Source organism: Leptonotus elevatus, chromosome 1, assembly GCF_054856555.1.
Source record: "Leptonotus elevatus isolate MCC_2025b chromosome 1, RoL_Lele_1.0, whole genome shotgun sequence".
Taxonomy (NCBI): domain Eukaryota; kingdom Metazoa; phylum Chordata; class Actinopteri; order Syngnathiformes; family Syngnathidae; genus Leptonotus; species Leptonotus elevatus.
This window is the reverse complement of record NC_141239.1, coordinates 13,837,674-13,854,325: the sequence shown is the minus strand read 5'-3', so window position 1 is coordinate 13,854,325 and position 16,652 is coordinate 13,837,674. Positions and strand designations below refer to the sequence as shown.

Here is a 16,652-nt window from a genome sequence, read left to right as displayed (position 1 = left end):
ATTCTGACACAGCTTTTGCATTGGTTCGAATTTGTACACACTTTCTGTATTAAGGGATTTCTTGAAAAATGTCATTTAGTCACGATGTCTGTTAAATGATGTGTTTTTATTAACACGTACAGCACATATACCAGCTGCTCATGATGGAAGCAAGCCACTGGGCAGTTCTCGATACACACCATTACATTTAAAGCTCCTGAGTTCAAATGAAAATCAATCACAGTTGTCAATATCACACCCAAAACCTACGCACACCTAAAAAAACAAAAAATCATAATAAAAAACAAATGGACAGAACACAACTGCAAGAGTTTGCGAGATTTCTCCTGAAATGAAAATCTTTTTGAAAACTTGACCCAGCCAAACGACAACTGACTTTAGAAGAGATCCTAACAAGCAACATCACCAAGGGGGGAGCAGGAGTTTTACTCCGAGGCAAAAATGAAATGTCGTCGTACCACCGTGACATATTCAATCACTGTTTGAACACCATTAGGGCTCGAAATAATACTTTAGAAGCGCTAGATTCGATTGGGTTCCGTTCAGTGGGATTTAGTGAGACCAAAAGAGTATGAAGCAAAACTTTTCTTGTCATTTTACAATATGAATGAGCATGTCAGTACACACATCTTTTAAATCAAAACTTGTTTTCCTATTCAAATCAGTTTTTGTCAATTGTGTTTCTTTAGATGGAATACAGCATTTTTACAAAATACAGTGGTGCCTTAACTTACAAGTTTATTTCATTCTGTTACGCGGGTAACTCAAAATACGCTCAAATCATATTTAGTGAATGGAAAGGTTATTCATTTGTTCCAGCCGCACATTGTACTCCTTATAGTGTGCATGGCTTGGCCACCAGGGGGCAGTCTAATAGGGACATACAGGAAGCTAAGTGACTCAGTAAACTTCAGTAATATTTGGCATATAAATATTATATATTATTTGAAACATACACTATGAAATCCTGTATTTTTGTGTGTTTAAGTATTTGTTGTGTAAAGGGTAATAACTACCGCAACATCAATGCTAGTTTTGTTAGCCTATCAATGACGTCTTACATTGTGTGCTAGCATTAAGCTAGAAAACGTTCATCTTGTTGGCCTCTTTTTTGAAGTAGTTGACTAGCTGTTGCTTTTTGTGAAATTTGCTACCACGATGTATGCTCATAACTCAAAGTCGAGTCACTCGAAGTCCAGGTACCACTATATAGGCAAGTGAATATAGAGTGTGTGTTAAAGTAGCAGTTGTTTGAAGGTTTATAAAAATTATAACATCAATTCTGATTTCATTGTACAAAGAATTATACGTTAGCATTACACTAGGGAATTTACGTTAGATTAAATGATATGGTTAGGTTGAACCTTTCGGAGTTTAAATATACAATGCTTAATTCTCTTTTGTTGAACGTGTCAATTTTACATTAAAGTGTGTGGGAGGGGCAAAACGATAAATTAAAAATGTTTTCAATAGGGTCCCTCTATATCAAGATAAATGGGGATTCACTGTATGACGTATAGCGATTTAGAACTATAGATTATGCTTCACTTTGGAGCATTTGGAGGATAAAAAGGAGCTTGTTGGGTAGCACAACATTGCAGGGCACTCTGATAGAAATCCACTGTATAGAACACCAAGCCTATGAAGTTCAGTCATGCGGGATATTGATTCAAGTTCTATACATGACGGTTCTATCTAACAGGTCCCAAAACAGCAACGACTACTACGGTATTAAGCCTCCTTCTTGCTTGAGGCTAAGACACGGTGATAGGAAGAGGCCTTTCATGGCACAGTATTTGTCTTAAGAGTTTTCAAAGTCACTGACTGTTGTGTTTTGCTACTTAACGCGCAGTTGGCGACGCGTCGGCTTCGTGCGAAGTCACAAGGAAGGCGAGGTGGTGAACGATTCGGATCTCATGTCCGCCGAGGTTCCAGCCTGTAGGAGAGCTGCGTCAGCGCCCTCTGGTTGTCGATCACGCAGAGCTTCCTGACGTAGCCTCTGATCTCCGCCTGATTCTTGTTGGGTTGGCAGATGTCAGGATCTGAATTGGACACACAAATTGTTATTTATATGGAAACTGCTTGTAAAGCAAAGAACACGTGTAAAGAATGGGAAGACTTACTGAAAGGCTGGCTTCTACAGTGCCTCACTTGTCGAATTGTGTTTGCTATCATACGCTGATGAAGAGAGAACCCAAATATTATTGCAGCTTTCAACCAATTACACTACTCGTCAATAGTTAATTATAGGGTGGTGCCTTGAGATACTTAGCGAGCTGACATGAAAATGTTTCTGTCATTATGGCAAGTTAATTACAGTAGTAATAATAATAGCTAAATGTTTCTTTATTTATGTCTGCATGACACAAATGAATATTATTAGATTTGAATTATAATTTTATAATTATATAATTCCTAATTATAATAAAATTAATTATAATATAATAATTTATAATTACATAATTATAATTAGGGGTGTCAGGCCCCTGTACGACCGATGTCAGAGTTTGGTCCGCATTGCCGGCAGTAAGTCGAATTTGTTTCCTGTGAGGGTTGGACTCCGCCAAGGTTGCCCTTTGTCACAGATTCTGTTCATAACTTTTATGGACAGAATTTCTAGGCGCAGCCGGAGTGTTGAGGGGGTCCGGTTTGGTGGCCTCAACATTGCATCTCTGCTTTTTGCAGATGATGTGGTGCTGTTGGCTTCCTCAAGCCGTGATCTCCAGCTGTCACTGGAGCGGTTCGTAGCCGAGTGTGAAGCGGTTGGGATGAAGATCAGCACCTCCAAATCCGAGACCATGGTCCTCAGTCGGAAAAGGGTGGAGTGCCCTCTCCGGGTCGGGGATGAGGTCCTGCCCCAAGTGGAGGAGTTCAAGTATCTTGGGGTCTTGTTCACGAGTGAGGGCAGAATGGAGCGGGAGATCGACAGGCGGATCGGTGCAGCCTCTGCAGTGATGCGGACGCTGTATCGGTCCGTTGTGGTGAAGAAGGAGCTGAGCCGAAAGGCAAAGCTCTCGATTTACCGGTCGATCTACGTTCCTGTCCTCACCTATGGTCACGAGCTGTGGGTCGTGACCGAAAGAACAAGATCCCGGATACAAGTGAGTTTCCTCTGCAGGGGGGCCGGGCTCTCCCTTAGAGATAGGGTGAGAAGCTCGGTCATCCGGGAAGGACTCAGCGTCGAGTCGCTACTCCTCCACGTTGAGAGGAACCAGTTGAGGTGGCTCGGGCATCTGGTTCGGATGCCTCCAGGGCGCCTCCCTGGGGAGGTGTTCCGGGCATGTCCTACCGGCGGGAGGCCCCGGGGACGACCCAGGACACACTTGAGTTTTTACTACTATATATGCTTTTAAAAAGAACAATAAAAATAGAATTATTTTATCCTTATTGGAAGAAAAAAAATCATTCCACTGTATTTGGCATTTGGGTAAAGTTTCATCTCTTCAATGTTAATTTTTGAGAGTAGTGCAGATGACAAAATTTAGTATGTCAATAAAAATGATGCCTTACCATTTTCTCAAAATTGACCATGCTGTCAATGAATGTCTTGTTGCCGTCATGCGTAAAAGTCATATCTGCAATGACATTTGACGTTATGAGTGTGATGTGATCCAAAAACGAAACAGTGCGTGCTCTCCACGAATGCTACCTTTGAGTAGGAGGGGCATAAAAGGGATGATTGGCGGCTCAAGTTTGGTAACAGTTAGTCGGTAGGATCGATGGTTTCTGGATGGGTCCTGAACATAAAACGTAACGTCAATTCCTCATCTCAACGTGAATATTCATATTCACTTTTAATCTGCGACTCACCATCATGCTCTCAAACTCAGCATAGAACTTCTTAAACTTGGTAGGCAGCTTCTGATGAGGGACGGCATTATACAATTGAACATTGCTGTGTGTTGAAAACGGTCCGTTTGAAGTAGGAAATGATGCTTACCTCCCAGGTCTGACTCAGCCTGCTTACAGCGGGGTTGCTCATGCCCATGATGATGGCAAAGAATGAATTCAGGTTCTTAAACTCCCGACAGCTGTGAACCAACAGAAAATCGTAAACAAAGAGCAAACTTTTGACTCCTCTTTCACGAAGGTGTCCGTCCCACTCACTGCGCAGCTATCTTGATGAACTTCTTGAGGAGCTGGACCCGCTTACTGAGCTGTGCGCAGAGACACACCTCGGTGACCACCCACAGCTGAACCTGGTTGAACCTTCGCAGGAAAAGGTCCAGGTTGGCCGTGGTTCTTCGGAAGCTTTGGCGGCCAAACGTGCGATAGAGCAGTTCGTGCTGAGGGGTTGGGTTGACATGGCGTTAGCAAGCTTTTCAAATCGCAACGCAACTTTTAAGTTAGCTCATATTTGCATAGTTAGTCCTATAGAATGCTTCATTTATGATTAGCTGAACATTTACTACTTTCCTATTTAGACAGGAGCTTGTGTGCCATCTTTCACAATGAGCACGATAACCGCCAATAGGTGAGTTTGCAACTAGTGAACCGCAAAAAGTGCAGAGAACGGCTGTGTATTTATGCGCGTGTGTGTTTGTGTCATGTGCTACCTCGTGCACACAGCTGAAGAGCTCCCAGTCAAACATTGTCATTTGATAGGCCAGATCCTTGGAACTCATCAGCTCAAAGGTCGACATTGAACCTGCTGAGGGTCCCTCCTGGTCTGGAAGAGGAGTCTGATACACAGATGGCAGAATCGGCAAAAATCAATACATACATTAATTAGCATCAAACTCAAATACATGGTCACAAAAAAGATCATTACTAAGGATGCATACAATTTATTTTGTGGTTTTCACAGTCGTACAACCACAAAGAAATACATCATACTTAAAATAGTTATGCACTGGTCTACTCTGTGATTAAACCTGCATCATCTAATTTGATGTAGTGCATAAGCTTGATATTGTCTACTTTGGCTGGGCAATAAATCGAACTAATTCGGTTAATCGTCATTGCAAAAATTGAATCGTTGAAAATTTGCTAAATTGTGAAATCTGGATTATCAAAATGTTACATCCAAATGTTATTGTGAGTTGTAATTTTGCACAAGTGGCAGAATGCTGGATGGGTGGTGTACAAGACGATGATGTTTACAATAGCTACCAACTATTACATTTCTTCATTTAAGCACAAACTATGAATGTTAAGTTTTTGATAAAACTAAATTAAGAATCAGTATGTTGTTGTTGTCTGAACATTTTGCATAGGAATCATTGAAACCTTATATAATATAATATAATATAATTAAATATTTTAATAAAAGTTTGAGGTTCTGTCATACGAGAAATATTTATAACTAAAAAGTGGAAGATAAGAGAAAGGATCATTATAAGTTTGAGTACCACCTTTGTATAACTTTTGTTGTAATTGTTTTGTTTTTTTAACTTGATCTTACTCAAAAGTACACGGTGAAAATAATGATTAAAATAGTAATCGTTGTGAATGAATGAGATTTTATTTCTTAGCTCTCCCAGCCCTATTTCAAAGATATCTACTGTATTATATTTTATATCATATTTTTTTTTTTAAATGTTATAACTCCATGCCGTGCCGCAAATAGCGAAAATCTGTGAGTAATTAATTGACGCCTCAAACAGCAGACAGCACATGATGGCGCCAAAGCAGTAGTTATGCCCAAATTAGGCTCCTAAACTAACAAGATAGAGGCAAAGCACTACTTTTATCAAAATAAAGATACTCAACTCCCTTCAAAATAATTCCTAGACCAAGATGCCACAAGATGCTAGCAAAGCACTACTCTTGTCCAAACAACTCACTTCAACTAAATTCCTTGGCACTAAGATGTCACAAGATGGTGCCAAAGCAATACTTTTGTCTAAATGAAGCTCCTCAACTCACTTCAACATAGTTTCTTGACAACAAGATGGCAGCAAACCACTAGATTAGTCTAAAATGAAGCTCCTTAACGTACTTCAACATAGTTCCTTGGGACCAAGATGCCACAAAATGGAGCAAATCACAAATTTTGTTGAAAATGAAGATCACCTGACTTACAATCGTCATTTAAATGACGATCCTAAACTCAAACAACATCGTTCCTTGGAATAAAATGGCCCCAATGGAACACAGGTTAGATTGTGCAGGTGCGTACCGAATATTTTGTCCGCTGAGTTAAAACCCCCATACAAAGCAAATCCATCACGACTTACCAGACTGCCGAGTTGCTCTCGTGCACAAGCAAATAATCGCCCGTTGATGCCCAGAGTAGAAAACACGGACACGTCATTGGGCTTCAGGATTTGTTTCTCTGTAAAGCAAATGGGCATCAAATCACTGGCGAGATAAGCGAGCGCTTTGCGTTGTGCCAGGCTTTCCTCTTACCGCCAGCGCAGCTGAGGTGAACCAGCACGAGCTCGTCACTGGAACCCAGTTTGTCGGCCACGGCGCTTATCACTTCTCTGCCCGTCGCTGCCACGGCAACTCGGATGGTGGTGTACGTGTGGTCGCTGCAGTACACCTTCAATAGGACTTGTACATAACACACGTTGGAATGAACTTTGATTGTACTCGTGAGCAATTAGGCACAGCTGCACGGTCTAGTAAGATCCTCCACAAGAGTTGCGACAACATTTTTGACAGCGCTCAAGTTTCACTGACACCGTCAAAGGTTCGTCACGATTTGCTGTATTTGTGTGCGGGTATACACAAATTGCTTCAGCATATTGTGTCGTCTTTTAAGGAACGTTGTTAGTTAGTTGAGGAGTTTTATTTTGACAGAAATTGTGTTTTACACCATCTTGGGGTCAAGAAAGTATGCTGAGGTGAGATAGGAAGTTTTATTTTGACAAACTTTGGCATCATCTTGTATTGATATTTGTTGAGTTTATTTTTTTATTTTTATTTTTTTTAACTGTGCTTTGCTGTCATCTTATGGCATCTTTGTGATCCCCTTTAAAGGAGCACAGATTGGGCCTTATCCCCCCCCCCCCCTCCTGTTCCCCTTTTCCCATCTAAGAAAAATGGGACACTAACTAGCGAACCAACAAACTTCTCGTCCTGTTTCATTGTTTTTACATACTTGGCCAATAAATCTGATTCTTAACTATGTAAAAGTAACTTGAGGAGATTTATTTACAAAAGTATGACTTTGGCGCCATTTTAATTGTATTGTTGTCTAGGATGTATGTTGAAGTAAGTTGAGGGGCTTCATTTACACAAATAGAATACTATGCCAGTATCTTTTGGCATTTCTTAAAGAACTGTGAGTTGAGGAGTCTCATTTAGACAAAAAGAGTTGTTTTGCAGCCATTTTGTGGCATCTATAGGCAATGATAAATCTTTTGGAGGGTGCATCATTTACTCTGAGATTGAACCCCCACAAAGAGCCAAGAGCTTCAGAGTAACTAGCATCTGTAGAACTTTAAAGTGGAAGTCAACCTTAAACATTCCTTGACAATAATATCTTATATGTGACATCACAAGTCTAAACATGACATTCTGATTAATATTACATTTGTGGAATATGAGTTGTGAAGCAAAATCCAGCTATTTTAATCCATCTCTAGTGGCGGCCATTTTGCCACTTGCTGTCGACTGAAGATGACATCAATGTTGCTCAAGGCTCAGGCGACAACCAATCACAGCTCGGCCCTGTTTTCTGAAGCTGCGCTGTGATTGGTGGTTACCTGAGACCTGAGCAACAAGTGACAAAATGGCCGCCCCCTGAGATGGATTAAAATAGCTGGATTTTGCTACTTAACTCATAGTCCACTAACGCAATATTAACAAGAATACCATATTTTAGACCAGTGGGGCTGCATAGAACATATTGTCAGAATACATTTTTGGGTTGACTTCCCCTTTAATGCAATGCAGTGAAGGTAAGCTTTTTTGATATTTGGGTCTTGTGACGGTAGGAGGCGCATTATTGGTTGAGACGGCTCTTATGTGTACAGTAAAAACACAATGGTCGCATGACAAATAAACATCTTGAATGAACAAGCGCTATCTCTACAAATAAATAAAAACAAAAGCGACCGTGAGATAAGCAAAAATGAACTACTGCAACATGAAGAAATCTTGAAAAAAAAAATGTCATGATACCGAGGGCGATAGAGACACTGTTTTAAATCCCATCTCACAGACACTTACTGTCATCGTGATTTCTAATGGCCTGCTTCTTCTGCAGCCTCTCCTCACCATTGCTGAACTGTCGTATTAAAGTCTTCTGTTGAATGAAAAGACAGTCAACAAATACAGCACCATGAATGCACCAGTGATCATGTCTTGGATATAGACTTGCCTTTTTTGTGGCCTTGGCTTCCTCCGAACTACAAAAAAAAGACGATCATAACAGAATAAATCAGAGTTGCGGCACACAATATAAAGCATGTGTGGTCAGTTTATGATACACGAGTGGAAACGTACTGTAGTTTGACAACTTTCTCTAGGTCAGGAAGCAAATCTTTCAATGCTCTGAGCATCCGTGAGTCATTTGATACGCTTCCAAACAACTCCTAAAGAGAAAAGAAGAAAAACCATGCAACATTTACTGGGTCAATATGTATCAATTCAAACGTAATCACAGAGCGTTCGGATTTAGAAAGCATGCTGCCGCTACCTCAAGGAAGGAAATTGCAGCAGGCTCTTCCTCGAGAAGAAATGTGTGTGTGTTAGCCCAACGCAGGGCCAGAATGAGAGCCCTCCTCTTACAGTTGAGCGCATGCTCCAACCTCTCCTGCTCGGAGCCGGGTGGGGAGGCCGCATGGTAGGTGCGCACCTTGTTAAAGATAAAAACACATGCACTGATACCATTTCCCCCCAAAACCGAGTATGAGTACAAGTACTTACATTTGAGTACCTGCTGACACTATTGATACTTGATAATGCCATTACGTCTTGCAATTTTGATGAAAATGTGTTTTATGAACACAAAACAAACTTCTTGAACATGGCATAGGTTTCACTCAAATATAAAACGTATTAAAGTAACAACTAATCATGACTGGCCTGTAACACAAGGCACTTCGGTTTTGCGACGTCTCAGTCTGAACACTAGGGGCATTATGTAAAAGAAGTTTAAGATACGAAGAAGAACGTAGTCTGTCGGACACACTAGTACGGTCCTGTAATATTATGTTGTTGTTGTTTTTGCCTGAAATTGGCTAATTAAAAAAAAAATCATTACATTTTATATGTTAAATCCATTTTTATTAACTAACTGGATGTTCGAAACATTTTAGAATAAATATTAGTGACACAAATAGATGTACATTAAACAATTTTCATAAATAATTGATTGGTCATAATGAAAAGTCACTCACTGTGAAGGCATGCGTTATGTAAAAAAAAATAAAAATGGATAATTAAATTAACCATAACTATTACAATAAAAAAAGATAATGAATTATTTAAACTAGTCAAATAAAATATTTTACCTATTTTAACTACCTCAAGTACCTTTGTACAAATGGCCAGTCCCATCTGCCGGTTAAAAATAATAATAATACGTGGGCTATATCGTAAATATTATTAATACATATGGGAGCATATTCAGGCAACAATTTTCAAGCGTGATAGTATACAGAGACGGACAAAGGGTAGAGAGGTGAAAGCCGAAAAGGATATTGCGCCATGAGTAGCGGGCACAGCTGGCTGTTGGGCATGAAGACACAGTGCATGAGGACAAAATCGTCCACTGCTGGGTCTGAGAGAAGAAGAAATACACAGCAAAAAAAGAGGAAGAATTAGAGGAAAGCCAATCAATACGTTTGTGTTTGTGTTTTGTTGGGCAACCTGGTTCACTGTGATGTATGTCCATTCTCATGGTCTCCAAAAAGTGCTCAAGAATCTTGTCTGGAGTGCCTGAGATCACAGTGTACCTGACAAAAGGTTGAGGATGACAATAAATGACAACTCCTTTGCTCGAACAAAAGGTGATATTGTGTTGTTTTTATGTATACTTGATGCTTCCCAGGGTTGAGGCTCGAGGACTCTTTTCTAAGACCAGCACCGCTTGTTCGTGCTCTTTCAAACGTACCGTGTTGGCCTCCACATCCTGCAATCAAGGCAAGACACAATCCAAATGGATGACTACTGTATGCCACAAGGGGGAGACAAACATCAGTGTAACATGATGCCCGAGTTCAGACAATCGAGGTCGGGGAAGGTTGCGGTTGCACATGATCAGTCTGGTACCTTACCCAGGTGACCTTAGAGCAAGAAACAAAATCGATAGCTGTGTCTCCCACTCCCACTATGACAAATCTAATTTCAGCACATTTCCTGGGTTAAGAGCCGAAAATAATGTACTCAAGTGGGTTAAATAGAACCTAGATAACAACAAGACCGTTTTCCGTATTCCCCCATCAATGATCTCGATCCAGTTCGGATCCCCGTACCCTGAGAATCCTGTTGAAATCCTCCTTGTCTACACGAAGGAAGTGGCAGTTGTCCTCTCTTAGGACAATGGAGGCAGCGCGAGGTGAATCGGTAACAAGGGCCAACTTTCCAAAGTCGTCACCCTCGTGGAGCGTACACACCACCCCCTGGCACACACACAGATGAACACCATATTTAAATATTCCGGAAGCCTGAAGAAAGGTGCTGGAACACTCGCAAGTGGAATGAATCATCAAAACAAGTGTGCACGTGTGCTTGCCAAGTGAAATTTGCCTTTCAGACATTTCCCAGCGATGTCATGATTGAACTTAGAGGAACTCTGCTGGTGTCCTTCAGCCTCCACGTGCCAAATTTGTCTACAGGGCTGGACTGCCCATCTGGCATACAGGGCAGATGCCCAGTGGGCCGGCGTCTTTTGGGGCCGATGCAGTGCTTTTCAATTATTTTCCTGCATTTTACCTCAAGAGACTGGCCCACAATTTAGAGGGACTAGTCCATTAATCATATAAGTCAACATCAGTGGCAGAATTATGTGTTAGGCGAGGTGTTCAGGAAATCGGCCGGGCCAGGATGGCAGGTTTAAGTTAAAATACCAGGACCGATTTTTTTTGTGCCAGTCCAGCCCTGCTTGTCTGCTATACAGTGATATTAATTTCATTAATGAAAACCAAACAAAAATAAATTTTCACCGGACTAAAACTAGACTAGACTAAAACCCTCATTAATAAACAATAACTGGGACTTAATCAGTATGCATTTTCGTCAACTAATGAAGACAAGACGAAAATGTACTTCACTTAATAAAAAGTGGACTAAAATCTATGGACATTCTAGTTCATGAACAAAAACGAGACAGAAATTATATGATTTTGTCAAATCTTTTTTCATGCACAATCACATCGGACAGACAGGAAGTTGATTCAAAGTGAAAGAAAAAAAAAAGAGTAAATTATAGTTCCAACATAAAGGCTATAACGTTCCAACAATAATGTTAATCTGACTGCTAACTAATGCTGGCTAATTTACTAGCTCGTAGCATGGAGCCCTAGTGGCCACTTGTTGATATACTGTAATTGTTGCGTCTAGTTGTTTTTCATCAAAAAGATGAGAGAACGTTTTATGTGAAATAGTTTTAGATCTGAAATGTTCAACATAATCTGATGACCAATAAAATTATGTTTTCTTGGACAAAAATAAAGCCTAAAATGCTAGATTTATAGTCAAATAAAAATGGACTAAATAAAAATTGGAATGAGGTTGACTCGGTTAAAAACTAACAAGCGTGATTGAAACTGGACAAAAACTGAGACTACATTTTCAAATGTCGGATAAAATCAGTTGATGCACTGTAAAAAACAAAACAAAAAAAACAGACAGTATTTAACCCACCTTGCCATAGATAACCACATTAACGGAGCCCTTCTGGATGATGTACCATGAGGTGCCCTCTTCTCCTTGGTTGAACACTGGAAGATGCAACGACACAAACCCCACATTCATTTTTTTTTAACACATTAAACAAAAAGAAGCAGAAATTTGAGTCGACAGCAAATTGTAGACCTACACACAGTTCCAGCTTTAGCGTGCGACTCGAAGATAACAACACTCGCCAGTTCCCTCTTCACCTACCAGTGAGAACACATCGACGCATTGTTCAGCAGACAGGAAGCATTTAAGAAAAAAAATACAATTTGTTTTACTTGATTACATGTGTAAAGTAAGAAAAAATGTCAAAAGTAGGAACGTTGGCCGCAGTGAAAACAGACCATCGCTTTAAAATGCATGTATCCATTCAGTTTGTATTTGAATGAAGCAGAGTGGTTGACTCACAGTGTTGGAGAGGTGAGCTAAGGCCTTGATGTGAAGCAACTCGTCGTAGATGATCTCCAGGTCATCGCCTGTCCTCTGACCAGGCCTGCGCACACAGTCAGAGGGTAGTCACACTTAACTCACCATGATGATGTCATGCATGCTGTCACCTCTTATACAGCTGTGAAGGAAGGAAGCAGCTCTTCAGCAACTTTTCATGTGCAATGTCAAAGAAATGCTTACTTGACAAACTGGCTAATAGCATACAAAAGGTGTTTCTTGCAGGTTTGTTATATAACCAATTGGGAATGTGTTGCATCGTCGGCTATAAGCAACAATGTGTTGCTCCTTACGACTTCCTGAGGATCATGCGCAGCAGTGCGTCTGGTCCAATCTGAGCGAGGAAGAGGATGGTCTCCGGCAGTTCCTCTTCACTCTCCCGCTTCTCTTCCTCACTAGGCAACGGCGCGTCCTCTTCCTCGTCATCGAGAAAGCGGTAGAACAGGTACTTGTCCTGGAAGCCCAGCTCCTGGTCCACTGCAGAGGGAACGAGACCGCAAAGTCACTCTTTTAAACCCAAAAGCAAGCCTTGTCATATTTATTTAAGCGTCTTTGACTTAAGTCAGGGGTGTCCAAACTCCAAACTTTTTCCTTTGAAGACCTCGTACCAAAAAAAGTGTGCAAGGGTCACTTTGACATTGTCCGACTTTATTAAACGCATTAAAACCAATCAATCAAGCAATTGCATTATATTTAGTGTTTTGTTTTTAAGAATGTTCGAACTCAACTTTTGAATAGTCACTGATAATTTTTTTTTTGCTAATGCTCACGACCACTAGAAAATGGACAGCGGGCCGAAGATGGCCCCGGAGCCATTGTTTGGACACCACTGACTTATGTGAAACAAATACCACTGATCTGTATATATGACTGGATAGCCGATAGGCCAATACTTTTGAAGCCGCGAGGCCGCCATATTACCACTCCCACGAAACGTTTCTCGGTATGCGATCCTATACATTAAACAGTATGGAAAAAAAACTTGCCTTAAATACATGTACAAGTTATATGCTTAATGATGTTTACAGGAGGAAATGTGAATTTATTTATTTTTTATTAAAGAATCATACCTGTAATTCAACAGAAGCCAAATCTAATTTTGGGGTCTAAGGAACTGAGCGGTAAAAGAAAAAGGGGAATGTTGAAATCAGCACCTCCCACCCCTGTTCCCCCGGCCCATACTAAGAGCCTACGAGCTGTAAATGTCTAATCTGTACATATACGTATAGTTTCTACAGTAGTCTGCTCGTGAGACGGGAGGGGTAAGATGGCCGCCCTGTGGCTTCAACAGCTTGCACGGGCGTGTATGGGCTATCGGCTATTCAGTACCATATACAGATCAGTGTGCAAATACAAAGTGCCTTGTTAGTTGAAAACCAAACACATAAGTAAGTAACAGAGAATGAGAAAATAAATGTTGTCTACCGTGATTCAGCACCTGATCTTCTAGCAGCGCCTGCCACATGCCAACAGCGTGAGAACGAGTAAGAACACATGCACTCTGCAGCACAAGCCAGTCCACCAGTTCTGTGCCGACACAGCATTGTCTGCGAAACAAACGTTAACACAGTGTGAGTATCCAGCAAGGAGAGATGACACATTTTGCTCAGAATCACCTGTATGTCTTGAGGTGGTATTTCCTGTCTCGGATCATGTGGGGGGCTCTGGACAGGATGGCGTTGCGGAGAACCTTACCCGCTCGCTGGAGCTTCTCTGTGGGAATCTACACAACACCGGGAACTGAATGAAGCAATTTCAATGTAATATGGAAAATCACATCACGACTCTCATTTTCCTTCTATTATGGATGAAGATTTGCCTGCTTTTAAGTGTATGAAAATCTTGAGCGATAGTAGCTGTTCATTCATTAATATCACAGGTGTTGAATGTTTTAAGCCTTAATGGAGGTCTGTGCTATGCATGCGTGGTAGATGCAAAAAAAAAAAGGTGCATAGTTCACACCTGCATCTAAAGAGGCAGATGTGCGTACGCTCACGCCGCCACGCTTCAAAGCAACAAAGGAAGGCGCACTAATTGGCCCGATAGGATCTTTCTTCCATCTGCATGCATTAACTAGTGTTAGCATATGGTAACTAGAGAGGATCACAGTGGTGAGTCATCAGAACACACACACACACACACACACACACGTCTATTCGGGCATCCGAGTTTATTCACGGACAAACACAAGATTTCTATTTTCCCATTCGACCCAGTAAAACATCCATCTATAATCCTTTTGACACAAACAATGATGCAAGATAAATGGCAAACAGCATATTTGCCCTTGGGCAAGTCAGCATTTCTCTGAATCCGTTTATTTATAGATCAGGTGGTCCTCACAGCCTTTAAGCTTGAAACATAGTTACCTTATTGTGAGTTTTGTTTGCAGAGTCTGAGTTCATGTTGTCTTTGTCTGCATGTCCTGAAGAGAAAACCATATTTAAGCTGTGTGAGTTAGATGATTTTACGGGAAGAAGACACTCTCATATGCAAATATTTGCTGAAAATTAAGGTGCATTAAAGCTACAGTGCATGCAAATGAACAAAAAGTGGTGCCTTGAGTTACAAGCCATCACATGGACAATTTTTTGCTCCGACTGACTGGCATTGAATTCAAGTCACTCACTTCACAAGTGGCAGTTAGAAAGATAGTCAACAAAAAGAGGCTGCAAGCTGTTTATTGCCACTTCCAGTTTAAGTTTATTGTCAAACTAAATATTCAACGAAGATAATTACGGGTGTATTTAAAACAAAGCACATCACTTTGTGCACACATAGTATGGATAGCATTGGTGTCAGACATTTATAAACATATTCAGCAACGGATATATGAACACAAAAGTTGGGCCAATACAGGTAGATGCATAATAACAATACTTAGAGGTCTATATTACTTATCCTCTGCGAAGAACCACTAATATTACTGCCGTTTACAAAGGAATGACTTGTGACTCATCGTGTATGTGCGTAAAGGAATGTTTTTTTCTAGAAGTGGGAATAGTATGGGTAGATTTTACATGATAGTTAGATTTTATTTCGATTAAACTTTTTTTCAATTCAGTTAATTTTATTTAATTTTAAAAACAAGTTTGTTGCAGTTTTAGTTACGTAAATATATAGAGTATTTGTTGTGTGCAAGATTAAAAAAAAGTCACACTAAGTATTTTGTGATAAACTACAATTCTCAAACAAGTGACCTTTTCTGCTGTAGCTACGGATGTACAGCAGTGCTAAAAAATCAATACATTTAAAATGAACCCTGAAAGCTCACGTTTGATATTAATTGACATAAAATGAAAACAAAGGACATTTTCGCTATAGTTATAGTTAGTTTTAGTTAATTTTATAAATGTAAGACGTAGTTTCAGTTTTCCGTTTTTGACACCATTGTCATTTTTATTTTATTTTGCGAACAAATAATGTTTTTTCAACTTTAGATTTTGTTATTTTAAATTTAGTTATGGATATGTCTTTAGTTTTTGTCAAATAATAACCTTGAGAGATAGCACAATGTCCATTGAATTGAAGCAAAATTTGTAGTAAAATGTGTTCAGTTTCTTTACATTCTATTAAATAGCTCATTAATCAATTGTTTTTTAAATATATATAATATGAAGGGATTTTTAAAAACACATTCCAAACTTCTTTTCTTTTTTTTTGTAGGAAAGGGGACCTGGAACATATTAACGGCATTTACATTCATCTTAGTAGGGAAAGATGATTTGAGATGCAAGAGTTTTAGATTACGAGCATCGTCCGTAAACAAATCAAACTTGTATCTCAAGGCACTCCTCTATTACAGCCAGTACAACATCGTGTCCAGAAAGATCTGCAAGTTGACTCACTGTCATTGTTGGATCCGCTCTCCATTGCGCCATAAGGAGGGGCCAACAGTCCAGCCAGGCTCTGACGATGCTTCTGCACGTTCAAACACACACAAATGCTAAATGGACTGCATTTATATAGCGCTTTAACTACACCGTATGGTGCCCAAAGCGCTTTACAATTAAGCCTCACATTCACCCATTCATACACCAGTGGTTGACTGCTGCCACGCAAGGCACTGCCAGGTCTGCTGGGAGCAAATCGGGGTTCATCGAACCCACAACCTTACGGATGGGAGACAACCACTGAGCCGCGCCACCCCACGAGTGCACGTCAACACATTTAGCTTCCCAACAAATAAGAAATTCGGTTCCTCCTCTGGACCGAGATTTGCAAACACATGTATTTCCATAACATCAACATTGACATATAAAGTAAATAAATGACGACGGTGATGATAAATGCAACAGAAGACCCAATGAAACTGAAATGCAACATGTTATGAATACTAACACGTTTGGGAATGTATCCTCTGCTATGCATCATCGTCCATTCAATCAGTCTCATTCACACACTTGTCAAAA

The 16,652-nt window shown here is 40.3% G+C and overlaps 1 protein-coding gene across 2 annotated transcripts in view; it reads right to left on the bottom strand.

Moving 5' to 3' along the window:
• Positions 1–87: 87 nt before the first annotated feature.
• LOC147180965 (rap guanine nucleotide exchange factor 4-like) overlaps positions 88–16,652 on the bottom strand; it is a 30,457-nt gene continuing 13,892 nt past the window's right edge. For both annotated transcript variants that reach the window (XM_086075613.1, XM_086075623.1), the window contains 26 exons: positions 16,089–16,161; positions 14,610–14,665; positions 13,857–13,963; positions 13,666–13,787; positions 12,534–12,717; positions 12,202–12,286; positions 11,936–11,996; positions 11,761–11,837; positions 10,371–10,517; positions 9,933–10,027; positions 9,766–9,851; positions 9,598–9,676; positions 8,591–8,741; positions 8,398–8,486; positions 8,273–8,300; positions 8,122–8,197; positions 6,352–6,498; positions 6,180–6,277; positions 4,557–4,682; positions 4,108–4,286; positions 3,941–4,031; positions 3,811–3,861; positions 3,650–3,737; positions 3,511–3,575; positions 2,124–2,178; positions 88–2,042 (listed from right to left, as the gene is read on the bottom strand). In XM_086075613.1, coding sequence (XP_085931739.1) covers positions 1,915–2,042; positions 2,124–2,178; positions 3,511–3,575; positions 3,650–3,737; positions 3,811–3,861; positions 3,941–4,031; positions 4,108–4,286; positions 4,557–4,682; positions 6,180–6,277; positions 6,352–6,498; positions 8,122–8,197; positions 8,273–8,300; positions 8,398–8,486; positions 8,591–8,741; positions 9,598–9,676; positions 9,766–9,851; positions 9,933–10,027; positions 10,371–10,517; positions 11,761–11,837; positions 11,936–11,996; positions 12,202–12,286; positions 12,534–12,717; positions 13,666–13,787; positions 13,857–13,963; positions 14,610–14,665; positions 16,089–16,161 — 2,544 coding nt within the window. In that variant the 3' untranslated portion in view covers positions 88–1,914. The remainder of the gene's footprint in view (positions 2,043–2,123; positions 2,179–3,510; positions 3,576–3,649; positions 3,738–3,810; positions 3,862–3,940; positions 4,032–4,107; positions 4,287–4,556; positions 4,683–6,179; positions 6,278–6,351; positions 6,499–8,121; positions 8,198–8,272; positions 8,301–8,397; positions 8,487–8,590; positions 8,742–9,597; positions 9,677–9,765; positions 9,852–9,932; positions 10,028–10,370; positions 10,518–11,760; positions 11,838–11,935; positions 11,997–12,201; positions 12,287–12,533; positions 12,718–13,665; positions 13,788–13,856; positions 13,964–14,609; positions 14,666–16,088; positions 16,162–16,652) is intronic.